General features: G+C 40.5%; 1 protein-coding gene across 1 annotated transcript in view; it reads right to left on the bottom strand.

Moving 5' to 3' along the window:
• The window catches only part of PLXDC2 (plexin domain containing 2), a 440,899-nt gene that overhangs the window by 88,771 nt on the left and 324,758 nt on the right, over positions 1-27,370 (bottom strand). The window contains exons 5-7 of the mRNA XM_084618781.1: positions 23,731-23,853; positions 20,244-20,362; positions 7,669-7,768 (exon numbers count right to left, since the gene is read on the bottom strand). Coding sequence (XP_084474907.1) covers positions 7,669-7,768; positions 20,244-20,362; positions 23,731-23,853 — 342 coding nt within the window. The remainder of the gene's footprint in view (positions 1-7,668; positions 7,769-20,243; positions 20,363-23,730; positions 23,854-27,370) is intronic.

Genomic DNA, 27,370 nt, shown 5'->3' with positions numbered 1-27,370 from the left:
AGTTACAGTGCAGCACTTTGGTGCACACTGCTCTTCACTCCCCATAATCTGAACTGCAAGGCAGTGTAGACAAGCCCTAAACCTCCAGCCGAGATGTGGGTCCTTCTTTGTACAACAGTCATTTTTAACATTCTTTAAAGTTACTCAAAACACTGCAAAGTCACCAGCAGTTGGAGGAATTTGAACCTCAGTTCAACAAAAGTTATAAGATCATGGTGAGAAAGGGTGGCAGTTGAGGACACATAGAGGAGATAATCTGTCAATGAGTGAGCCAATGAATTAAGCACCAAATAATTGTTTTGTGAGTAATGTAGAAAAGCCATCCGCAACAGACACAGTTGCCACGTGTAGTTTAGCTGGTTGGGGAAAACACTCAATAGGACAGGTTTCAGAGTAGCAGTCGTGTTAGTCTGTATCCGCAAAAAGAAAAGGAGTACTTGTGGCACCTTAGAGACTAACCAATTTATTTGAGCTTAAGCTTTCATGAGCTACAGCTCACTTCATCGGATGCATTCGATGAAGTGAGCTGTAGCTCACGAAAGCTTATGCTCAAATAAATTGGTTAGTCTCTAAGGTGCCACAAGTACTCCTTTTAACTATATATTGAGTGGCACTAATTGCACTGAAACTGGAATGTTGTTAATTGATTACTAAACTTTCATTTTTATTTGCATACCCAGTGTTGTAGAGTAATTTCAGTGTTTTTAAACCTTGGGTTGTCTCAGCCCACACTTCCTAAAATAGATGAACCTACCTTAACAGAGCCCAGTGTGAAACATCACTGGGACAAAGTCCAGCCATTTATGTGCCTTCATTATAGGAGTATCCCAACCATTGTTTCCAATAAAAAGACCAGCATGGAGTAGCAACCCACTGTGAGGCTGTAGGAAAAACTGAGAATTCACATCATTTTACACTGCACTTATGGACCACGATTCTCAGTGCAGTGTGGACTCAGAAAGCAGGACACTTGCTCGGTGTTTTAGAGTTGAACACAGTGTCAGGTTGAAGACAATATTTCTTCATTATTTTCTACATGAGCAATTTTAAAACAATTATTTTAAAAAGGTATTGAAAAAGGAGTGTCCTGGAAAAGAGAGAGAGAAAAGGGACTTAGGAGCAGAGATGATAGACCAAGGTGTAGAAATAAAGCTTGAGAGTAGGAAAAGGGAATGCAGTAGAGAGAGAAGAAGATTGAGAATGGCCTGGGAGTAGAAAGAAAGGGCTGGTCTGACAGAGAAGAAAAAAGAATAAGGAACAGTGAAGAGAGGGTGGCAACAGAGGGGCAAGGAGCTGGTAATTGATATAGCAGGGATGATGAAGAAAGAAAAGGAAAAGACCTGCTGAGAGCAGCTGTAGAATTAGCCAGACTATCAGAACTACTGCCAGTCACAGCAATACCTAACCTGAAGACAGGTATTAAGACTTATAGTGTGCTTTCTTGCAAGACAGAAAAGTTAATTTAAAGAACATTCAGCCTGTCTATAGACAGAACAGAGACATCCTGTACCCGCATTAGCCAACTCCTACCTGACTTTCACTGCCAGACTCATCCTTCTTATGGTGGCACATCCCTCTTATAGTGTCCTGGATATGCTCTCACACCTCACACAAACTCAGCTACATCTGGAATGTAGCACTTGTTCTGTACTAGCAACGCTGCACAGTATTTAGGCTAGGAAAATATTCAACCAACAGGAACAATAAAATAAAATAAAATACAATAAAAAGGGGTCTACCAAAATTCCACGTCCCACTCACTCTCCCATCCCCCCCAAAGCCCCCAAACTGCTTTACAATAGCAATGGGGCAAATCCTAGGAAACATCCCAGGTAAATGAATGCAGTAGACAGAGAACAAAGAGTTGCTACTGCCAAGCCTTTGGGGATGGAAGAAGAGACACTTACATTAATATCAGACAAAATGGTCGCTTTCCAGAATCACATGCATATCTAGACCTTTGCTTGTTTATCAGAACTGAATTCCAAGCTTGACCCATCACTAAATGTACCACTTTTCATGTTTTGTTTGATAAGAAACCAATGAGTGAATTAAATCCAAACAACTCTGATGCCCATTTCCTCTGTTGAGGTTTCCCTTAGACAATGAGACTGTGAATGGATTGTACATAGCTTTATCCCACCATTAACAGGAAAACTATAACTAGCGAATGATATATCCTTCCAATGATGATTGCCATCAATTGAGATAAACTGTCTAAACGCTGGCAAAGAGTCCTGTGGCACCTTATCGATTAACAGACGTATTGGAGCATAAGCTTTCATGGGTGAATACCCACTTTGTCAGATGCATGTTTGGCCGATGTACATAGCAAAGGGGCATTGCTGGCACATGATGGCGTATATTACATTAGTGGACGTGCAGGTGAATGAACCTTGACTTTATCCTCATGCACAATTATTTCAAATTTGGTGACAATATATACCTCCAGAACAGTGGCATCGCTATGGGCACCCGCATGGCCCCACAATATGCCAACTTTTTTATGGCTGACCTGGAACAATGCTTCCTCAGCTCTCGTCCACTCATGGCCCTTCTCTACCTATGCTACATTGATGACATCTTCATCATCTGGACCCATGGGAAGGAAACCCTGGAAGAATTCCACCATGATTTCAACAGCTTCCACCCCACCATCAACCTCAGCCTGGACCAATACACACGGGAGGTCCACTTCCTAGACACCACGGTGCACATAAGTGATGGTCACGTTAACACCACCCTATACCGAAAACCCACTGACCGCTATGCCTACCTTCATGCCTCCAGTTTCCATCCCGGACACACCCCACCATCCATTGTCTACAGCCAAGCGCGGAGGCATTTGCTCCAACCCCTCAGACAAAGCCCAACACCTACAAGATCTTCACCAAGCATACTCAGAACTACGATACCCGCATGAGGAAATAAGGAAACAGATCGACAGAGCCAGACGTGTACCCAGAAGCCTCCTGCTGCGAGACAAGCCCAAGAAAGAAACCAACAGAACTCCACTGGCCATCACATACAATCCTCAGCTAAAACCTCTCCAATGCATCATCAGTGATCTACAACCCATCCTGGACAATGATCCGTCACTTTCACAGGCCTTGGGAGGCAGGCCAGTCCTCGCCCACAGACAACCAGCCAACCTGAAGCATATTCTCACCAGCAACTACACACCGTACCATAGTAACTCTAACCAATCCATGCTACAAACCTCAATGCCAACTCTGCCCACATATCTACACCAGCGACACCATCACAGGACCTAACCAGATCAGCCACACCATCACCGATTCATTCACCTGCACATCCACCAGTGTAATATACGCCATCATGCGCCAGCAATGCCCCTCTGCTATGAACATCGGCCAAACTGGACAGTCCCTATGTAAAAGGATAAATAGACACAAATCAGATATTAGGAATGGCAATATACAAAAACCTGTAGGAGAACACTTCAACCTCCCTGGACACACAATAGCAGATTTAAAGACTTCAAAAAAACTTCAGGACCAGACTTCAAAGAGAAACTGCTGAGCTTCAGTTCATTTGCAAATTTCACACCATCAGCACAGGATTAAACAAAGACTGGGAATGGCTAGCCAACTACAAAAGCAGTTTCTCCTCCCTTGGTGTTCACACCTCAACTGCTAGAAGAGGGCCTCATCCTCCCTGATTGAACTAACCTCGTTATCCCTAGCCTGATTCTTGCTTGCATATTTATACTTGCCTCTGGAAATTTCCACTACATGCATCCGACAAAGTGGGTATTCACCCTTGAAAGTTTATGCTCCAATACGTCTGTTAGTTTATAAGGTGCCACAGGACTCTTTGCCACTTTTACAGATCCAGACTAACATGGCTACCCCTCTAATACTTGTCTAAATACTAAGACGAAGACTTCTCTGTTAAGAAAAAAAAATCCTTCAGTTTTGTTCCCAATTCTTATAAACAAACCTTTTCCAGTCTTGTTTAAATGCTTTTTAGAGGAAATAACCAACCATAACAAAAATGAAATATCTCCAAACCAGATTTTCAGGGAAGCATGTTTATCCATCAACATTAAGCAGTTTTGCCTGACTTTGGAATAAATGTGTTGTTTCATGAATATTTACAAAATATATTTTCTTTTTTGGCCAATGTTTGAAAGATCCAGCTGTTAGCTCTAAATTTTCTTCCATAAAAAGCAGGTTGGTATCCTGAAGTTGTAGACCCTGATTTGCAGAGGTGCTGAGTTCCCATAATTCCAGTTAAAGTCAGTGGGAAATAAAGATGTTCAACACCTCTGAAAAACAGACTTATTAAGCCTTTTAACTAGTTCAAAATTGTTGAGGTAAATAGAGGACAGCAGCTTTAATGTCAGTCCCTGCTGGAATACTGAAGTCATGAACATATGGCTATAATCATTTAAAAAATATTATCCCATTGAAACTCTGAAAATACTTTTGGTTTTAATTTTTTTGGGGGCTGGTAGAAGAAAAACAACAAAAAAAAAGCTCCAAATAAACCAGATGTGGTTCTATAAGACATCCAGTGTAGAGAAATCAGTACAGTGATTCACAAAATTTATCACTGTACCACTATGTCTCCAATTTTCCCAACTGAATTGCTGATTGTACTTTTTTTTGTTTTAAATACAAAAGCTTATTATCTGTCTGTGCCTAATAATAGCTAACATACCATGGCTACATTTTGTACTGAACAATAGTGACACAAGTTGAAAAGATCAAATGTAAATCAGCTGCTGCCTACCATTTAGAAGCCACCAAAGAATAAACTCTCTTGTGTAACAGAAGACGAACTGACCCAAATGAAGAATTTTGGAAATAAGCCTAAGAAATTTCACTTTTGGCATTTTGAATTTGCACCCACTGATGCTAGAACATCTGGAAAAGTTTTGATTATATGTCTGATAAAGGTCCTGGTAAAGTGAGGTTCACCTCAGATTTCTCACACCCATTAGCCTGTACTATAGAGGGAAATGCCAGAAATGCCATATATAGAGAAAGTGAATCCTTCTGACAAAGACTAACGAGGATTATAGGTACACAAAAGGTCAAACACCTAGTAGTGTATTTAAAGAGAGCTCTGCTCAGTCAAGAGAAGTTCAACTGGCTGAACAATGTAAAAACACACTGCAGATATTATGTGCTACATCTCTACAGCTCTGTGAAAGGAAAATGCTTGTTCCTTACAGTGAGAAAGCACTCAGTTACTGTACACTTGTGTATATCTAGAGAATGTTATTTACCTCATTATAATTATACTGGATTTATACTGTTATGCCTGAGAACAGATTCTGGACAGTTACACTAGTATACATTCAATTCAAAGCCAAAGGCTTCATTTTACTGGAAGAAGCATTTATTGTAGACAATGCAAGGAACCTCACTTGCGATCTATCCAAATTCTAATTCATTTACCCTCTGTAATATACCAAAGCAGGTTTGAAGTGTTGAAATAGATTCCAAACCTATCTCTGGATGATGTTCTGTTTCCAAGTCACTAATGGGACTGATCTGCCATGAGTGTATACTAGCTATCTATGCTGGGAGTTCACTTAAAGTAGCATTGAACTTAATTTTCATTATCATTCTACAGGAAATATGCCCTTGTCCCATTGCCATAAATGGAAGTGGCACCAAGTGAGCAGGTTGAAAAAACAGCTTTTCAAGCATCAAGAGAAAAAGCAACAGTAGAAGAAGACTGAGGGCATTTCCCCAACTTTGCAGGATGAAGTCAACCAGTTATTGAGTACGACTTGGAGGGTGCTGAACATTTAACATATAAATCAACACAAATGAACTGTAAGCTCTTTTCTAATAGGGTTATAAAGGAGTCCCTATGTGAAATTCATATTCCATTTTACAGTTTTCCATCCTGTCTAGCCAGTTGATGCGAAGTCCTAGCTAAAATATTAGACAAGAACCCATAAAACAGCTATAGGAGCTCTGTGCCTTCTACAGGGACAAAGTAAGCAGCAATTTATATTCTTTCTGTGTCCTAAAGAACCAATAAATAAACTAAAACTACTATTATTTTATTTCACTTTTGCAGTAATTGACTGGAACCCTGGTTGATTTAACACCTCTGAAAGACAAGAATGCAAGAACATGCATACTTAAAGAGCAGCTGACATTGGCTCTTTACAGGCCAACACTATTTAACAGTTTTGTCAGGATACAATTATATTGCTGGCACATACGAATATAAGGTTGTTCTGTTGACAGCACTATTTGACTCCAGGAAAGCCAACTGCAAATTGCCCATTCCCTTGAATACTACTACCTCCCTCAAGAACTTCAAGCTAGTAAGCAACAGAGTTACCAAGAATTTTCTATTTCCATCCTTCACAAAATAGTACTCTCCTATAAGTGAAGAAGTCAAAGTAGCACAACCTAAAGAGTACAGTAGGTAGTGTAGAAAGGAAACTACCAAAATAGCTGATACAATTCCACTGCTTAGAGCCTCTCACCAATTTCCAGATTGCTCATCTGCCATTTACCAGAGATGACAAAATGAACAGAATAAACTTAAAATTACACTCTATAATATGTGAGCTGGTAAATTAGTGTCACTTCATAAAATCAAGGGAAAAAAACAACAAACAACCCCTCCCCCCCTAAACCACTCATATAGCTGAAAAGTGTCAGGTCAGACTTACTCCTGCTGGTGCAGGGATAGAAAAGGCATTTGTAAGTGTTGAATGCAGCTTTAATTTCCATGGTAGCTCAGCCTGTAGGCTGCTTTGGGGATGGGCTGAATCAGGTCAGCTCACATCAAGTTTGGCTATGCCACACCCCTGCCAGCATTATCCACTTTGGAGACTGCTTATACAGTCCCAAAGCACTAGGAACAGTCTTGGGCAGCTTGTTTCACTGCAGCTTTTTTCCAAGCATATCCTGCTGCCAGGGGCCTTCCCTAAGGTGTAATGGGTAAATCTGGCCCAAAGTATGTATGTAAAGACGCACACCTAGAAAATGAAGTGTGCATTGGAATCCTTAATGGTGCAACTGAAGTCGAGCTATGATCAAGGTATACGAACACCAAGTGATAACAAAATAAGGAGTGATGACTAGTCTTAATTTTAAGTAAGGTGAGTATTTTAAAGCTTTGATAACACCTTTAACCTCAGAGAAAATAAAAATGCAAATTGCAGTGTAACTGAAAAGATTTATGCAAACACAAAATACTAGTTAATTTCTGTGTCTTCTCTCCCTTCCTCTCACTGAAAGGAAGGTATGTGGTCTGACATTTACAGTGTGGAATGTGTTTTGAGAAAAAAAAATCCAACTTTGAAAGCATGATTTTATCTTTCACCTGGGCACAAGGGCATTCTATGCACAATTTATTTGTTCCCATTTATTAATAAAGAAACATATTGCAGCAACTAAGGTGGAGTATCCTATATGGAATACAGAATTGTGTGGTTGATTTATTTTACTTTGTCTGACTCTTTAATTATTTTATTTTACTTAAGTCATCAGTTCAAGAGAAAAAACAGAAAGCCACAGTGGGATCTGTAAATCATATAAAATTGCATTTGAATTAACAAACTGAAATTAGCTAAGTGATTTGTTGTTCAGTTAAATCCGCTTCCATGCAAAATTTGCTTCCCCACTTCCACACTAGTTCACATCATACAGAATTTTTATTACATACTGGGAATTTGCTGGATCCTATGCACCACCACAAATGCATCTGACAGTCCCACTTTCACTGGGTGATTGGCTGAACTTATCTGTGTCACTGCGACAGGAATCTGGAAGAGAAAATAGATTGATGTGCATTAAATATTAATTTTTTACATCAAGAAATTCAAGTCTAAAAATAACAATACTGCCAGAATGAGCATATAGTGTGTGTTTAACAGTTATAAAATAGAAGTTTAAACATATTATAAGAAGGATGCAGCATGCTTAAAATAAGTTTTAATACTGACTGAAACTGTAGATTTTAATTTTATCCTACTTTGATTTACCGCCTATTTAACAATATTCACATAATCACCTCTTTTTTAAAGCAAAACAAAACACTTCTTTCCTTCCTTTTGTGTTCAGCTAGACTGGACAATGACAATTGTTACAATACTGTTTGAGTCTGCAGCCAAATAGACGGGAACGATACTGCCCTGGAAAAGTATTAGCTTCCATGTTCATTTTAATGGGACGGTTAACTTGATGGCTTAATTATCTGAACTTAATATCTACTATTAAATATTGATCAGCATAGCAAAGTCATCCAGCTGACATATGTATCCTCCTTAGGAACCTTTATATCCTGGCATTTGATTTACTTTTTGGTGCAACTCTTCCTGGAATATTTTATATAGTTCTTTTTCCATAGTTTGGGAAAAATACAGAAAAACATAAGACTATATTCAGGTTAGTACAAGCATTGGAGGACAAGATATATGAAAAGAGTCTGAAGGAACCATATTTTCATAGTCTCCAAAATATAACACTCAAAGGGGATACAATAACAGTCTAGAAAACTCCTTCAAAGTGAGAGTATAAATGAAAGAAGGGAATTAATCACAGCCTCAGAAGACTGTAGGACAAAGGAGGAAAAGCTTTGGCTGCATATGAAAGAAATATTCTTAAACTGGAGGAAAAGAGACCATAAAAGGCACCATCAATTTAGCTATTCAAGACCAGGATAAATAAGACATTGGTGGGGGATGATGTATTGAATAAGTTCTGTAAGATACAGAGGGGTCACACTAGATGAGCTAAGTAACCAGAGTTTCATGGTCACAAAAACTACAGGTTCAGTTCAAGCTCTGTGTGCGTGTGTGTTTGTGTGTGTGTGTGTTTGTGTGTGTATGCATGCGTGTAACTATCTAACTGTGCCCACAAAACTGGTAGTCTGAGATGTAAATGATATCAAGTGTGCCCATAAAATAAAAATTGTGAATGTCTCATTTTGTGTCTAATGGTGATATTGGGTATTAAAATAGGAGACTGGAGCCCTGTAATATGGAAAACACAAATAGAGCCGTCTGCATAAAGATTTGGAGCAGAAATATCTTCACAGATTTGGCAAATTCCCTGCAGATTTCAGCTTTCATGTGCTTATTCTAATGAGATGTTAAGCATGGAATCAATCTCTAATACATAGCAAGGGCCAACAACCCAAGATCCTAAAGTTCAGAACCAATAAACTGGATCAGAAATCTAATTTAATGTTTTCCAATAATGCTTTCATATCGAGTCTGTCACAGGGTAGCACCGTAGAAATCGGGGAGACCCACCATAGAACCTCGCAAGTTACTGCAGTTCAAGAAGGAGCAAGGACGATAGGGTTTCAGGAGGTGTATGCTTTTGTTGTGGGGGGGCAGGGGTAAGGACATTAGAAGGTACAGCCCCACTAAGAATGTAAACTGTAAGAATGTAGACTGACACTGAAGATTTGGGAGCCCCAGTCAGAGGTGCGCAAAGGGGGAGGGAAGGAAAGCAATGGCACGGCCTCCCCAATAATTGTCAGGGTCACAGAACTTCTCCGGCCCCAGGGCCAAGGGGCAGCGAAGAGCGAGCTGCTCTGGGGGCCAGGGTGGGGGGAGAGCTAGTTCCTATCAGGGTCAGGACCGGGGTTGGGGCTGGAGTGGGAGGGGGTTGGGGCAGGGAAGAGCGAACTCCAAAAGGGGTCAGATTTAAATTTCTGCACACGCCCCTGCCCTAGGTAGTGGTGAGACTACTGGGAGGTTTGGACCAGGAGGGGTAGGAGGGGGCCTGAGTATTTCAGGTGTGCGAAAATGGGACACATCATCAGGTGGTTCTGCCCTTTGAAGAGGAAACTTGGGAAAGATGGTGTCTGTGGAGGTGGAGAGCCTTAAGAGTGAGGGAAATAATTTCCCAGGTGGGGCACTGACGCAGAGGAGGGTAGTAGGGGAACGGAAGCTGGTGGCAGAGATAAAACACTGTTTAGGGCCTTGGTCCGATCAGTGTGCAACAGGGACCCAGGCAGGGCTTCAAAGGAACAGTGCCTATGAGAAGGGTACAATGGAGGCTGCAGTTATGGCAGTATTGTTTAGGGCTATCATAGGAATTAGGGCTGTCAATTAATGGCTGTTAACTGAAGCAATTAACTCAAAACAAATGAACTCGCTTTTAAAAATTAATCACAATTAATCGCAGTTTTGATCACACTCCTAAACAATAACAGAATACCAATTGATATTAATTATAAATATTGTTGGATGTTTTTCAACATTTTTAAAAATATTGATTTCAATTATAATATAGAATACAAAGTGTACAATACTCACTTAAGTACAGGAGTGCAATTTCTTTATTGTGCAAGTGCAAGTTACAAATGTAACGCTTGTTACAAAAATAATGCATTAATTAAATTTGTGACTGAACTCCTTGGGGGAGAATTGTATGTTTCCTGCTCTGTGGTTTTTCTCACATTCTGCCATATATTTCATGTTATGGCAGTCTCATATGCTGACCCAGTACATGTTTGATTTAAGAACAATTTCACTGCAGATTTGACAAAACACAAAGAAAGGTGCCAACGTGAGATTTCTAAAGATAGCTACAGCACTCGCCCCAAGGTTTAAGAATCTGAAGTGCCTTCCAAAATCTGAGAGGGATGAGGTGTGGAGAATGCTTTCAGAAGTCTTAAAAGAGCAACACTCTGATGCAGAAACTACAGAACCTGAACCATGAAAAAAAGAAAATCAGCCTTCTGCTTCGGCATCTGACTCAGTTGATGAAAATGAACATGTGTCACTCCTCACTGCTTTGCATTGTTATTGAGCAGAACCTGTCATAAGCATGAAAGCATGTCCTCTGGAATGGTGGCCGAAGCATGAAGGGGCATGCAAATGTTTAGAATATCTGGCACATAAATACCTTGCAGAGCTAGCTATAACAGTGGCATGTGAACACTTGTTCTCACTTTCAGTTGACATTGTAAATAAGAAGCGGGCAGCATTATCTCCCGTAAATCAGAAGAGCTCGCGAAGAACTTGCCAGCACAGTTGATCATGGAGACTCAAGGCCGAAAACACACTCCAGCATGGAGTACACAGGAGGTGCTGGATCTTATTGCTGTGTGGGGAGAAGAGTCTGTGCAGGCAGAGCTCCGATCCAGCAGAAGAAACGCTGACATCTATGCCCAGATCCTGCAGGGGATGGGGAAAAAGGACTACACCAGGGACCTGCAGCAGTGCTGCGTGAAAATAAAGGAGCTTTGGCAAGTGTACCAGAAGACAAGGCAAAAGAAGACAAAGTTGCTCTGGTTCTGCCCCGCAGACATGCTGCTTTTATGAGGAGCTGCATGCGATTTTCAGCAGAGACCCCACCACTACCCCAAAACACTCCTTGGATACCTCCCAGGAGCCCTGGGAGAACTTGAGCAACAACGAGGAGGAGGAAGAGGAGAATGTGGGGCAGGCAAGCAGAGGATCCATTCTCCCCGACAGCCAAGATATATTTTTAAGCCTGGAGCCCATCCCTTCACAGGACCAGTTGGCAGAGGAGCATGATGCTGGGGAAGGCACCACTGTGGGATAGCTACCCACAGTTCAGTGTTCCGTGTGTCGATGCAAGCCCTGCTAGTGAGGATGCACTCTGTTGACACAACGAGCATAGTGTGGACATGCAAGACTGACTTGCTTAAATCAGAGGCTCAATGTCGACTTACATAAAGTCGACTTAACTTTGTAGTATAGACATGGCCTATGAGATGAGCCAGCTGAAAGGAGAGCTGGAGCAGCTACAGGAAAAAACACTAATAAGGGTCAGAGAAGAAGATGCGATTTATATTGATTGTGCCTGGTGAGACAGAGTATGTGTCCTTGGCCCCACTGCACAGGACTGAGAAGGACTGGGATTAAGGGTTTGTTCCTGTGGGACGTAGGGAACCCTCTGTGCTGTCAATGAATGTATCTGTCCTGGGAAATGGTTTCTGGAATGCTTGGGCTACGTGAAATGAATGTTTGAGTTGGAGAGGGAAAATCTGGGGTCCAGTTTCAGGAGTTGGAGCCCCAGAGTATTATAAGGAATGTTTTGTGAGGCCAGGAATGGGGAAGGAGTGATTGGGACAAGCTCTGACTGGAGAGCAGCCACAGAGGAATGGAGCTAGCTCAAGTAGTGGGGTCCTGGAGTAAGGGGGTGGTCAGAGCTAGTACTAGCCCATTGGGGTCCCTAATCAGGAATATCCTACCCCCAAGACTAAAACAGGCAAGTTTTTACAATAAAAAGTGAATAGGAGGCCCCCTTGAGCTGATTGGTGTCCTAAGCAATTGCTTAGTTTGATTATGCCTAGCACCAGCTCTGGGGCAGGTGTTCCAGAAGGAGCAGGGAGCTGGCTGAGAAGTGTGAACTGAGGAACTGCCTATGTTTGGTTTGCTTATGTTTGAAAAATAACCAGGTTTGAAGGAGGCTGGGCAAGGCAGTGTATGTTTTGAAGCTGAGGAGAAACCCTGTCCTGTGACTGATTGCTTTTAAACGGAAGGCTTTGAATGAGGTTTTAGGATTAGGAAGAGCATTCTCCAAGGAAATGCTCAAATAAATTGGTTAGTCTCTAAGGTGCCACAAGTACTCCTTTTCTTTTTGCGAATACAGACTAACACGGCTGTTACTCTGAAACAAGTTAAATACAGTAAGTCAGTTAGGCCAACTCTTCAAAGTGGAATATAGCTTATGTCAAATGATTAATGTTACAAAACAATGGTCCAGTTGAAGTAGACTGGTAATTCATATCATATAATTAGCCAAAGAAAAACATCCTCTTCATTAAATATACATATGCACACAATATATTTTTTCTGTGAGGGAGAGTCAGACCTATCTTACAGAGCAGGCTATTTCAGTCTTTTTGTAATTTATTTATATCAATAACGTCTTATATAGATTAAACATCTTCTGAGCAAAATACCAGCTAATAATAGGCTCTCTCACTATTATGCCTTGTTAGTAAAATCTAGCAGACAAACCCATTAGATTTCCAATGTTCTCAGAACATTGAGAACTGTAGTCATATACAGATGGTATAAACACCTTCAATTTCCCTGCTTCCCCCCTTGGGAGGGTAGGGAAGGTACTGTGTATATAATACTAGCTGAAAACTGTGTCAGCTAGTGGCTTTGAGCTGTGAGAATGGTTGCTGAAAGGTGGCAGGAGCACTTGAAGGGCAAATTTAAAAAAAACCAAAACCCTAAAAGCCTATTTTAGCTTCCACCATGGCCAACACAAAACTCTCTCTTCTACAACTGACCAGTTTGGGAATAAGCTTTCCAATACCAATGTCCTCCCTAGGATGTCTGCATGCCATAATGACCTATGCAGACAATACTGGAAAAGGAGAGATCTAGATTCTAGAGAGCACTGTATTAGTTGCAAAAAGCCATTGACAGTATTAAAGTGAGCAGTATTTTCCATTCGACAGTTCTGAAGTCCCTGTTTGGGTTCATCTTTCTCGGAGGCCAGACCAGTGAAATAGATTCTTTGCCCCCCCAGAAAGTTACACAATGCTCTGAGCTTATTCTGAAGAAGGCGCTGAGAAGGATATAATTATCATATTCCCCCAGTCTAATTCCATGTCAAATATAAGACCTAGAGTATGGTCTAGAATAATAATTAGTAATACCTAATATTTTATATAGTACTTTTCATCTTCAAACCTCTGTATAGACATTAGCGCATTAATCTGTCCACTGAACTGCATAAAACATCTGAAGAAGGAATTATTAATAATTGTGTATTTTATTATATTTGAGGCGTATATGCATCACTCCCACCCCTAATATTGTTTTAAAGAGAAGCTGAATTTTCACTTTAAACTTTGGAATATATTCTATTTCAAGCCATTCTGATCTACAGTAACTCATCGCTTAACGTTGTAGTTATGTTCCTGAAAAATGCTACTTTAATCGAAATGATGTTAAGCGAATCCAGTTTCCCCATAAGAATTAATGTAAATGGGGGGGTTAGGTTCCAGGAAATTTTTTTCGCCAGACAAAAGACTATATATATACACACACACACACGCACACGGTATAAGTTGTAAACAATTTAATACTGTACAATGATGATTGTGAAGCTTGGTTGAGGTGGTGGTGTCAGAGAGTGGGAAAAAGCAGGGAATGCCTTACTGCTAAATGATGAACTCGCACTTGGCTGAGCCCTCAAGGGTTAAAACACTGTTGTTAATGTATCCTCACACTCTATAAGGCAGCATGAATGGAAGGAGGGGAGACAGAGTGGCAGAGAGAGACCGAGACACACACCTTGTGTGTGAGAGAGAGACGTGCATTGCCCCTTTCAGTACGCTGACCCCACTCTAAGTACACTGCCTTTTAAAGTAGATAAGCAAGTTGAGACAGCAGCTGCTGCTGCTTCGGTCCAGAGCCCTGTCCTGTTCGTTGTCTCCCCCTCTCCCACTCTGTGGATGGGGTGAAGGAGGGGTGGAGGGAAGCGGGATACCCTGACATTAGCACCAATTTCCCCCTCACCCATCCCCCGCACAGCAAGCAGGAGGAGCAGCTCTAAGGCAGAGGGCAGGAGCAGCACATGGCAGTAGGCGGAGGAACAGCTGAACTGCCCGGAAATTGATAGTCTGCTGGGTGGCTGTCGCACAGGGAACTTAGGGGAGCGGGGAGCTGATAGGGGGGCTGCCAGTCAACCCTGGTTCCAAGCCCCCCCCACCTGGCTGCAACGGGCTGCTCTTTCTGCAAGCAGTGGACAAAGCAGGTGGCTGCCAAACAAGATTAAAAGAGGGCATTGCGCAACTTTAAACAAGCATGTTCCTAATTGATCAGCAACGTAAGAACGAAACAACATTAACCGGAAGGACTTTAAGTGAGGAGTTACTGTATTTATCTTACAGTAAATATTTCTTCTTTGATTTTATATCACTAGAAATATTCACATGAAAACCAGATCTTAGCTCCTTATGGTCTTGTCTAATCTGTATTCACCTAAAATCCCAATACTCTTTATGTGATCTCTTAATCATTTTCACATCAGCCAACTGTGATGTCAAACCACAAACAAGGGATGATATTTTTAAATGAGAAGTGAGACAGAGAAACAGGTAAAATCTTAAAAACTAAAATCTCGTTTCCACGTAAATATCCAGAGTAATAAGAAGAGGAAGAGAAATGCAAAAAAACTCCAACCCCCCCACCCATTATGTAAGCAGAACTGTCTTCGAAGTGAATATTTTTCTGATTTTTCATGAAGCAACAGTGAGTTTTTAAACTTTTGTTACCTAAAACAAAATATTTTCCAGCATAAACAGCAAGAGCATTCACTTAATCTAAATGCCGACATTATACATCTGTATTAACCGCTGTCCCCTCTCAGAAGAGAGAGGAACTTGACAGCATGTCTCTCTTAGAACTATTTGCTGGCTTCAGATATTCTGCAATTTCAGCAAGTGTTTCAACTTTTACAATGGTTTCTGGATAGTTACATAACTGAAGGACCATTACTATCTAAACCAACAGAGACAGCCTTCATGTCAATGAAATGAAGAAAAATGTCCTCAGACATTCAGAGAGCCATTGACACCTCTGGTTAATTTGCACTGGCCATGCATTAATTACATCTAAAGATAGAAACAGTAAATATTACACTAAGACCGTGTCTGCACTACACAATTAAGTCAACCTATGTTAGGTTGACCTACAGCTACCACATTGATTACAGTAGAACCTCAGAATTATGGACACCTCGGGAATGGAGGTTCGTAACTCTGAACAAAGCACAGTTCGGGCTCTAGATCCAGCAGCTGACACTTCAGGCCAGGTTCCAGCAGCAGCTGAGCTCCCTCCACAGCACCAGCAGCTTCCTTGCAGGCTGTTTCTTTCCCTGTGTTGGACCGAGTTTGCAAGCTTGTTCCCCTCCCAGCCGCGGGAGGGAGGGTGAAAACAGCATGTCCCCCTCTTGGCCAGGGGTGGGAGGGTGAGTGCATCCCCCTCCCCCAGGGGCGGTGAAAGTGATGCTGACCCCAGCGCTGCTCCTGCTCTGCTGGCTCTGGTTCTCTTGGGCTGGCAGCCCCAGCATCTTTACCTCCTAGCTGTAAGTGGCTGCCCCATGTGTGGCGGAGGGGACAGGCAGCCCAGATCTGCCTACCTTTAAGATGCAATACAGGCACATAACAGTATTCGCTCTTTTGGAGGGGCGCAGGGGTCTCTACTGCTGCCTTATTGGTTACTTTCAGTTTCACATGGTGTGCAGTTGACCAATCAGTCCATAACTCTGGTAGTCTCATCTCTGAGTTTCTACTGTACTGTGGTTTTTCATGTCCACACTACCCTCCTTCTGTCGGTGGTGCACGTCCTCACCAGAAGCACTTGCATCGGCTTAAGAGGGGTAGGAGGGTGGGGCTGAGAGCCCAGGCTCTCAGCACTCGCAGAACTTCCAGTTGGGAGCCCGGCTACCCATGGGCTCCAGCTGGGAGATCTGCAGGGAACCGAGAGCCCAGGTTCTCAGCACCTGGTGGCCGGGCTCCCAGCTGGGAGCTCTGTGCTGAGCTGAGAATCCAGCCTGACAGGCAATGTAAGTAACGCAGTATACAGACACTGCATCGCCCTAACTACATCAACCAAAGCGCTACACCTCTTGTGGAAGTGAAATTATTAGGTCAGTGTAGTGGGGGACTTAAATCGGCGGGAGAAATGCTATAATGTAGACACTTACAGAGTTAGGTCGATGTAAGCTGCCTTATGTCTACCCTACTCTGTAGTGTAGACCTGGCCTAAGGAACATTAGCTTTAAGTACTTCCAACAGAAGACTGGATTAAAAAGCTGTTTTCTTTAATAAACTGTAAAGCTCTTGAAAACTGACCTTCTCTGAGATTTACTACAGAATGAGAGGGCAGTCCCTATTAAAACATACATAAGCACATTCCCCAGCAGATTGTTTATTAATATCCTCTACTGGCAAAACTGAATTATCACTTCAGTGTGTCCTAAGCATTAGAGACTACCAGTAAAATATTCATTAATGTAAACTGCATTAGTTAGCCAATATAATACACTTTCAATGAGGTTCTGCATGCTGAATAACATTACGTATTAGCAAAGCAGCATTCAAAGAGAAAATGTGTACACAGTAAACAAACTAAAATGTTAAAAAATAAACATTTAGCTTACTTGAAAATCTTTCTAGTCTATTTCCTCAAAGGAATTTATAATACACAGAAGTCTTTGGCTTATACAAAGCATATTTACATTCTTGTAAATCAATTCTGATATTATAATGCGAAAGGAATATCAGAAAGATACACTAGAAAAGTATCAGGGGGTAGCCATGTTAGTCTGTAAGCACAAAAACAACAAGGAGTTCGGTGGCACCTTAAAGACTAACAGATTTATTTGGGCATAAGCTTTCGTGGGTAAAAAACCACTGCTTCAGCTGGATGGAGTGAAAATGGAGTGAAATTTTCACTCCATGCATCTGAAGAAGTGGTTTTTTACCCACGAAAGCTTTTTCCAAATAAATCTGTTAGTCTTTAAGGTGCCACCGGAACCCTTACACTAGAAAAGATGATGATAAAAATACTTTTATAGGGATGAATAAATAAGTTCAGAGAAAAAAAGAACTAGACTAAACCCAATTAGAGAACTTACTTAGTTTTGAAAATTTTCAGGTACATAGGTCCCTCTTCCCAAATCCAAATTACCTACTGATTTTCCTGGAACACATTGTGGAGTCTCAGTAGTGCTAACAATCTCTGCTGGGCTAGCTGCTGTTTTCAACACATGACTTCAGAGTTTCCTTGGGCTTTGAAGGTAAGCATGGATCTCAAAACCTCTGGAGTACATCTGACCAGGGAGTCCACAGAATATGCAAGATTTTAATAGCATAGCTCTCTAGAACCCAGTTAAGCTGAACCTGAGATCTTGCTTCAATACATCACAGTATTTATGGGGTCAGAAGGCCTGTAGTGGGCTAGGATGACAGAAAGAAGGATATGAAAAAGGAAATATCAGATGGTTTGAATAAATAGGAGCAAGAGGTGAAAGCTTCAGGTAAGGTGCCTTAGTTTCCACTCCACTCCCAATACCCTGAAGCATGTAGTCAGTTATTTTTAAGCTTGATTCTTTATAGATAACAGTTAACTCTGTCTCCTAGTATTATTGGCCAACTTTTTTGCCACATGTCTAACTTTTGTACTTTGCAATGTTCTTGTAGCCATGTTGCTTCCAGGTTATGAGAGAGACAAGGTAGGTGAAGTAATATCTTTTATTGGACCAACTTTCTGCTGGTGGAAGGTATAAGCTTTCAAGATACACAGAGCTCTTCCTCAGGTCTGGGAAAGGAAGCAGAGTGTCTGAGCTAAATACAAGATGGGACAGATTGTACAGCAGTAGAGGTAATGCATGTTGGAAGTAGTCACGTGAAATGAAGTGGGCAACTGGGAGTTAGATTGTTATGTACAAAGTGTTTTGAAGTAGGCAATTAAGAGTAGCAGACAGTGTGGTGTGTGACAAATTGCTGTAATGAGACATAAAACCAGTGTCCCTGTTCAGTCCGTGGTGTCTAGTGGAGTTATACATTTAAGCTCCCACGCTCACCTTTAGAAGATGTTAAGCGGATTTCCTTTGAGGACAAGTATTGAAAGATCACTTATGCAGTGTCTGCCCACAGGTGATATGGTGTTTTTCTCTTTTATCATTTTTTCTGTGTGAGTTCATTCAAAACACAGTAATTGTCTGGTTTCACCCACATAGTTGCTGTTGGAGGATTTAGTGCACTGGATGAGTATACCACACGTTGTATTCATGTAGGACCCATGAATCTTGAAAGATGGGGAGAGAGAAGGGGGGATTGATCATCATAGCAGTGGGTACTGGCAGGGTCTAGTGCTGCTTTGAGTTCATGGGTCCTAGTCTGTGTGGAGCTTGCTTCTGATGATGAGCTGGGAAAGATTGGGGGGGGGGGTTGTCTGATGGCCAGAAGACGAAGTTCAACAATTATTTTTTTCAGGATGTGGTGCCCATCAAATATGGATTGTAACTGTTTGAGGATCCCCACATGACTTACAAGGAGAGGTCTGAGGGAACTGGGGTTATTTAGTCTGCAGAAGAGAAGAGTGAGGGGGGATTTGATGGCAGCCTTCAACTACCTGAAGGGGGGGTTCAAAAGAGGATGGAGCTAGGCTGTTCTCAGTGGTGGCAGATGACAGAACAAGAAGCAATGGTCTCAAGTTGCAGTGGAGAAGGTCTAGGTTCGATATTAGGAAACACTATTTCACTAGGAGGGTGGTGAAGCACTGAAATGGATTACCTAGGGAGGTGGTAGAATCTCCATCCTTAGAGGTTTTTAAAGTCCAGCTTGACAAAGCCCTGCCTGGGATGATTTAGTTGGTGTTGGTCCTGCTTTGAGCAGGGGATTGGACTAGATGATCTCCTGAGGTCTCTTCCAACCCTAATATTCTATGATTCTATATGGGTTGCAGTGTGGTGTGGAAGGTGGCAGGTAAGGGTCTGAGTTTTTCTTCTCTATTGAAGCAGGTTCTCCTGGAGTATTTGGTAGCCTTTTCCATGATGCGATCTACTTCTCTGGTGGAGTTTCCTTCTTTAGAGAAGGAAGCTTTTAAGTGTGTTTAGATGTGTGTTCTGATTCTGAATTTTATCTTTGGAGCAAATGTGGTGGTATCGGAGTGCCTGCCTCCTTTCATTATTATTTACATCTATACAAAATGAGTGTGAAATTACTGTAAAATGTTACCAAATCAAAATGACAGTCTCTGACACCCACTCTGCACAGGTGTAAATGGTGACACAACATTCAGGACACAGGAGAATGGGGAGTAATGACTACAATAGTTACCATTAATATGGTCACTAGTTTAATTTACAAAATGTGCCTCTCTCAAATTCAAAGTGCATTTGCAAGCCACTTTTTAAAAAATATTTATCTAAGAAATTACAAGTTGGATCCGGGAATCAAATTAGATTTCACCTCCCAACCCCTACTAGGACTTTACTAAACAATCAGCACTGAAAACATCCAGAGAAGGATCATCTTAGAGTCAAATGAAATTCACCAACTATGATATTCAAGGTAATCATATGACCTTCAGCTTTACAAAGGAATTCAAGTTTCAGCAGAACAGGTATCTTATGTGTAACAAAATATAAAAGTGATTTTGACACATTTGAACTTTCAGGTAACCAAAATAAAAATTATACAGAGTAGGTCCTGACAGACAGAAATTGTGGGATTGTAAAGTGATACAATTATTCAAATGATAGTTTTCAGACTCAACTTACTTCTTTATATCCAAAAATGATACGCCCATCATTGAGTAAGGTAGCCTGAAAAGTGAAACTGCCTAGGTTGTAATTATCCTGCAGATGTACATGATCCCATTGGACAACAAGTGCTGTGCCTGTGAGCCCCAGAGAGGGGAAGAAAAACATGAGAAAAATATTCATTAACATTAGCGTAAGCATTTACCGAAGTTATATTAAATAAAAAAAATACTTTGTCCCTATATATCATATTTCAGCCAAAGACCTCAAATCACCAAAGATCTCATAAACATTACTTGAGCACCAAACTCTCTTGTAACATGTTTATTACAGTGTTATAATTAATTATATCATTATATAGATACATTTGAGTCAAGACAGATTGAGGAACTTGCCTAAAGTCATAGAGTGAGTCAGTGTCAATAATCAAGAACAGAACCCAGTATTCCTACTCCAAGTTTGCTGCTTTAACCACAAGACCAGTGTCCTTCATTTATCCTATCACTCAATGGCTATCAAGGCTGAAAAGTTAATGGAATTGCTGGTATTGTAAAAGTGATTATTTAAGGTATTCAGTTTCCTCCATTACAATGCAGCAATATAAACAACATTATATTTTCTCTACAATGTAAGGTTTCACTGTGTTTCTGAAAGCTGAAAAATACTAGGGGTTGGCAATAAATATTAACTATGCAGTCTAAATTAAAGCCACTAAAAAGCCATAGATGGGGGTAAATGTTGAGTTAGGTGTGCAGAGATTTAGTTGCAAAAGGCCTATTAATATCCATGGGAGCTGTCTGGCTGGACCCCCATGCACCACACTAAAAATGTACCCTCAAGTGACTCACATGCTCTGCAAACATGTTTTACAGATGGTGAGAGGTTCAGGCAGCTAGGCTGAAAGGAATTTATCACCAAAACAGTGTTAACTGAAAATGTCTTTTTCATATTTAGGACTATATCCTTCCCCCAGTGCACATCTCCTTTTAACACTAATGGGAGTTATGTGCTTTGGTTCAGAAAACCTCTATTTCATTTCTTGCTGTAGTGTCACAAGGATGCTTCAAGGTGGGTCAACGTGCCTCGAGCTCAACACATCTTTGATGAATCCTGCAAACTCCTCAGCTACAGATCTTCCGCACAATAGTTTATATGCCTGTTTTTTGCCAATATGTTTTAGGAAACTATGAACATGCAAATCTATCACATCATTTGCAAGTGTATATTTCATGGTCTTACTGCATAAATCAATGCTGTATGCAGTGTATTCTTCATAGACAGCAATAAGCGTGCAAGCTCATTTTTAAATGATAAGTAGATTATTTTAAATTTCAATTTTAAAAGGACATTTCCCATTTCAGGATTCATTTTCACCTGCATAATGTTACAAACAAAAATCCATCAATGGGCCGGACTCTGCTCCCCATATCCATGTGGATCTCAGCCCTCCTGTGCAAAAGTGGGAGTCAGCAGCCTCTGTGGCACTGGCTCTTTCTTCCCCGGGGAGCTGTCTGCTGGGCTGGGTTCCATGAGAGGTAACAACATGGGTAGGTCACTAAGCTCGACCCATATTGATACAGAATTATTTCCAAAGTAACTAATGTACTTCAAGGAGAAACAGCAGAGGGAGAATGACAAAGGCAAAACCAGAATTAAGTAGCTGATGATGTAACTTGTTCTATTTCTTTTCATCTACTGTAACCAGCCAAATCCTTGGTCCTAAAGCACATACAGCACAGAAGAAGTTCATGACTATGGAAATATTAGGTACTTCCAAGGGTGGACACATACTCTGAGGCAATTGCCCAACCTCTTCACTTAAAGGGCAATGTAAGGGCATCTGCCCCACCCAGGCACCAAAGAATTATGTTAGTATGGATCATAAGAAGTTCCTCCTCAAGGACATTCAGATCCCTTTCAGTTAGCCAGGTTCCCTCAGTGTTTATGGCACACCTGTACTCGACAGCTCCATTATATCTGCAGGAATTTGCATTTGTCATTCATGTATATGACATATAACATACACACACACATATATAGATACAAATACGTAGTGCTACATCAACAGTCCAGGTTCAACAATAGCACCTAACTGGTTGTATACCTGGATTAACAATTCATGATAATGGAAATTCTCCACATAGCCTTTTTCTTTCTCAGCAAACATCACTAAAAAGATGACTCCACTGTCCATCAGTTGAATTAAGAAGAAATAAAATAGCTGACCAAACACACTGCTATGTTAGGACCACAGCTGGCAGAACAATTCATGTCAAATAATTTATTGCATGAATGCCACCACTTTTCACTTTGTAAATCGTCTCCAAAGGGAGTATGGTTTTGTCAAATGTATTTATTTGAATGTTTTTGGCAAATAAATTCTTCAAAAAATTACTGGACTGTGATTGACATATGACATGGCTGATTTCTGATTGGATGAGCATAACTTTCAAGATAAGTTTTTTGGTGATAAGTTCTCATGATTACAAACATGAAATGTTGTCATAAACATTCCATAAAACGTGCTTAGAATTCACTCTCCTCCCCATAAATTCATTTGTTAGAATATTCATGGAAAGCAAATACAAAAGGAATGTTTTGTAGAGTGGGCACTTCCAGGACCAGCCAGTCTCCCATCTCAGGAATAGGGATAGTCCCTATTAATGTAAACATAAATATAAATATAAAGCAGTCTTTCTAATTTTAGGCTCCTGCTGTTGAAAATATTGGCTGTAAATGCCTAATTTTAAGCATACATGTTTTAAAATTGTACCCTAACATTTTAAATATGAAATATAGAATCAGTGTCTTGTGTGGCATCACTAGATTTACCACTAGAGATCAGAGTTAAGGCACTAGATGTCATTTCATCGCAGAGGATCAAGCTTTCAAAATGCTGATTTTTAACAGACAACATGACTACAGTCCTCATAGTTAATGCTTTAGAAATGTATCCCAAAGAGTAGCCCTCAGTATAACATTTCACTTTGCTTTTTAGCTTTTCAGATTTTCCTGTGAAGGACTGCTATACTGCTATACTCCTATACTGGGGCACACTGCACATTTAATCAGTGATGGGTTTATTAACCTCATACATGCCCTGCCTCTGTGTATGCTTAATATTACATCTCATAAGGCTATTTTCTTTATAGCTACTGGGTGGACAGGACTTACTACACAAATGAATCAAGAGGGCTATGTCTATGTACCTTGGCAGGAGATAGATTTTTCTCTTTAAAATGATAAAGTATATTTCAAGTCTAGAAGTGGTGTTACATGTTCTAGCATTTGTGGGATTTTTTAAAACCATTTAATACAATCCATTCATGAATGTCTAACCATGTTTTAGAATCCATTTTACGACTATTTAACCACGTTCTTTAGATGACCTATCAGCCACATACAATATTTTGAGTAGTCTTCATCTTTTTTTTTTTTAAGCTATTTAGGAAAATATAAATAGCCAAGGGATAGACAAATTCATTTTTGTAGGACTATCACATACCATTATCAAAGTATCTCACTGTTGAATTTCTTGACACACTGGGGTCAAAATTTGCCATCAAGGGTGCAATGTATTGCGTAGCTGTTAGCATTCGATGCACAACTTCTCCAGTATATATGAAACCTACAATAAAGAAGAAACAAAATCAGTAATTTCTAAAAGATTTAATAAATGTCCGATTTAACTAGATATTGCCAGAGTTTTAAAGATAAATTAATCCCATCGCCAACTTCTAACAGTAAATTAAATAACAGAATAAAAGGCACAAAAAGTTTCATGACAGCAAACAGAAGGAGCTCTGAACAAAGGAGGAATCATTTCAAGGAGTAGATTTTCATAGTGGCAGAAAAACAGATCGAAACTCATTGTACACTGAAGGATATTTTCTGTTCTGGGGCGAAACTCAGAAGGGCTGTGTAAAGCAAGCATTATCAAAATGCAGCCAATTACCATCTTTGCTACTTTCCTCATGTGTTGATCCCCTCCCCCCTTCATTAGTCTGCCTGTTTTGTCTTTTCAGCTGTCAGCTCTTCAGGGATGAGACCACACCTTCTTTTTGTAAGACACACAGAAAGGCTTTGTCTACACTGCACTTTTGTCATTAAAAACTTTTGTTGCTCGGGGGTGATGAAAAGCACCGGTGTGCACAGTGCTTCGTCATCAGGAGACATTCTCCCGTCAACAAAACTACTGCCCCTTGTTGGGGGTGGTTTTATTTTGTCGCCGGGAGAGCTCTCTCCTAGTGATAAAGAGCGGCTACACTGCGCACCTTACAACAGTCAACTGTTGAGAATAGGCCACTTCCACCTTAACTGAACTGGCTCATTAGCACTGGCCCCGCACTTGGTAAGACAATGCCCATCTTTTCATGTACTATAATATATATTCTGCTTTCTGTTTTTTTCATTCCATGCATCTGATGAAGTGGGTTTTAGCCCACAAAAGCTTATGCCCAAATACCTTTGTTAGTCTCGAAGGTGCCACAAGGACTCCTCGTTGTTTTTGCTGATACAGACTAACACGGCTACCACTCTGAAATCTTTCTAAACTGTTATCTTTTGCTTGACAATTCCCAGGCTTTGGCCCTGCTTGTCAAAATTGGTTCTGTAAGCTGGCTGGAGTCAGGAGTAGATACTTCACAGCTAATAGTTTGGACATTGTCTCTTAAGGACCCTTAGAATTTACTGAGGGGCGGTTTATCTTGAGCCATTGTTTCCTTCCTGCTTGCTTTTCCTTTCTGCCTCCTATGATGCTAAACCAATATATCCAAACAGTAAACATCCCAATAACCAGGCCAACATTAGAACGGTTGAAAAAATTTCTAACAAGATCGTTTTCCATCAGAAAATGCTGTTTTGCAGGAACATGTCATCTTTGATGAAAGTTTTGATGGGAAGAGTGGTGTAGCAGCAATGGTGACAGTGAATGTGTTCCTTCCTGTCTCAGGCACATGGATTTCCCTTCCCCCTCCTCACCCTCCCATCTCCAGTCTGGGGGATGGGGTGGGGCTTTCTTTCCCCTCTGTGTTATCTGGATGCAACACAGGAAGAAGGAACAGCATAGAGGGGCAGAGATACCTGAGATAGGTCATGGCACCTGTATGTTCCCAAATCAGGCTATTTCCCTTCACAGGAAATCCAAGGTTTGACATTTCAGAACAACAACAAAAAATCTGGAACCCTCTCATTTTCCTTCGGGACAGAAAATCTGTTTTCCAGTCAACTCTAGTCAACATGAAGTATTCATAAATTATTATAGCACAACTCCACTTCTGTCACAGGAAAGTAAGACACAGAGAGATTAGATGAGTTATCCAAGGTCACAGAGTAATTCTGTGGCAGAGCAAGGAATTTAACTCATATCTCCTGAGTCCCAGTCCATACCATAGCCACCTCTCCCATCTCATGTTGTTAAACAGGCTATCTTCATTAACAATTTTTTCCTGACCCCTTTTAACCAAATGCTTGCACAGTATAACTGAGTTTGTCAGATATACAGTTTTACATGTTGCACTGTGCAGTGACTAGAGAGGGTAATTAAAAAAAACAACCTGCCTGGCTAGTAGCAGTTATCACCAAATATCATGAGGCAATCCTTTGCTGAAATGTTAGAAAATGCATTAATTCAAAAACTATGCTGGACAAAACATCAGAAAATATACTCTAGGAAACATCCTACATTCCCATGGGCTGGATTAGAGGATTCATTTGCCTTTCTTTTCTTTTAAAACACGGTTTGCAGTTTCATAGTTTCAAATGATGGTAATATTCTAAAACCTGGATGTCTACTATTCAGCTCCTAAATCTATATTTAGGTCCCTAAGTGCAGGTGACCTGGTTTTCAGAGGTTCACAGAGACAGACAAAACAAACCCAAACATCTTTTACAATGTTCGCTTTTGTAAACTGGTAGAAAACAATTAATTCTCTCTGCTTATAAAAAACTGTAATCTCTTCTTTCCTCACCTTTTCTTCATGTGATTTTTTGGTCACTTAAAATCTAAACTTTTCAGATGTTCTATTGCAAATGGATTTTCAATAAGACTTGTATTCTACCATATGTCTTCTTAGGTTAAGCAGAAATCCTACCAGACAACAGTCACTAAAATGCATTTTTATTAGTTCACAGGTCTTGCTGTTTGTTTCTCAAGAGAGTTACATTTAAGAAGCATTCTCCCTTTGGCTTATTCAGACCTTTTAAATATCTCTGGTTTCATTCAGCACTTGAGTGCTGATGGTCCCTGAGGTAACACGTACATGCCTTTTGTCATATTCTTGTCTGGATCTATATACCTACAACCACACCCCTAATATTCTGAAGATGATATATACAATCTTGAAAGTCACATTCATGTATCAGGATTACCTTTTAACACCCTGCACCTCAAATTCATTTCTGGTGTAACTCCAGTGTCCTCATATGCTTGCACACCCTCTCATCCCAATTTACATTTGTAAACATTACCATCACAACTAATACTCAGGCCAGGTACAAAATACAAGGCAAAAATTTAATTGTTGGAATATTTAAGTAAATAAATAAATTAATCCAGGTAGTTAGTAGCCATAATGTATATTTCTACTTGTTTGCCAGTGATACATTTTTCCTATAGATAACAGTGGAAAGGGGGAGGGAAGGGTGATGATAGCTGGAAACCAGGAAGGTTCCGAACAAAGGTCATTCTAATGAGAACTCCTGTCATGCTTCAGAACAATTTGGAAAGAAACACAAAGTCAGTTCAAAGCATCCCAGAGATTCAAAGGCAACCACTGTTGATATTTTATCATTGCCATTAATACTTCAAGTATGTAGCACATATAAATTTAACTTATCCCTGAAGGGGCTTTCACAGAAAGTTGGCAAGCAGTGGCTTATACTGTCTGTAAGCCAGTTTTCTGATAGTCAAGGAAGAATTTTCCAGACCTACAATTTCCTGAACCACTTAATCCTCCTTTTGTGGGAAGAGTTTGGAGGGCTCTTTTGCAAACCTATCCAAAAGGACTAAAGCTAGAAACAAGATTCTAGCTGCCTCTAAAACGTTCGGATGAAATTTATCAAACTCTGTTGTTCAGGATTTTATAAGTTATAACAAACAGCTCCATGTAAAACAAGAACAAGTATAAACAAAACCTAAAGTAAGT

This window comes from Lepidochelys olivacea (genome assembly GCF_965140295.1).
Source record: "Lepidochelys olivacea isolate rLepOli2 genome assembly, chromosome: 2".
In the NCBI taxonomy this organism is placed as follows: Eukaryota; Metazoa; Chordata; order Testudines; family Cheloniidae; genus Lepidochelys; species Lepidochelys olivacea.
This window is presented reverse-complemented; position numbering and strand designations above follow the sequence as displayed.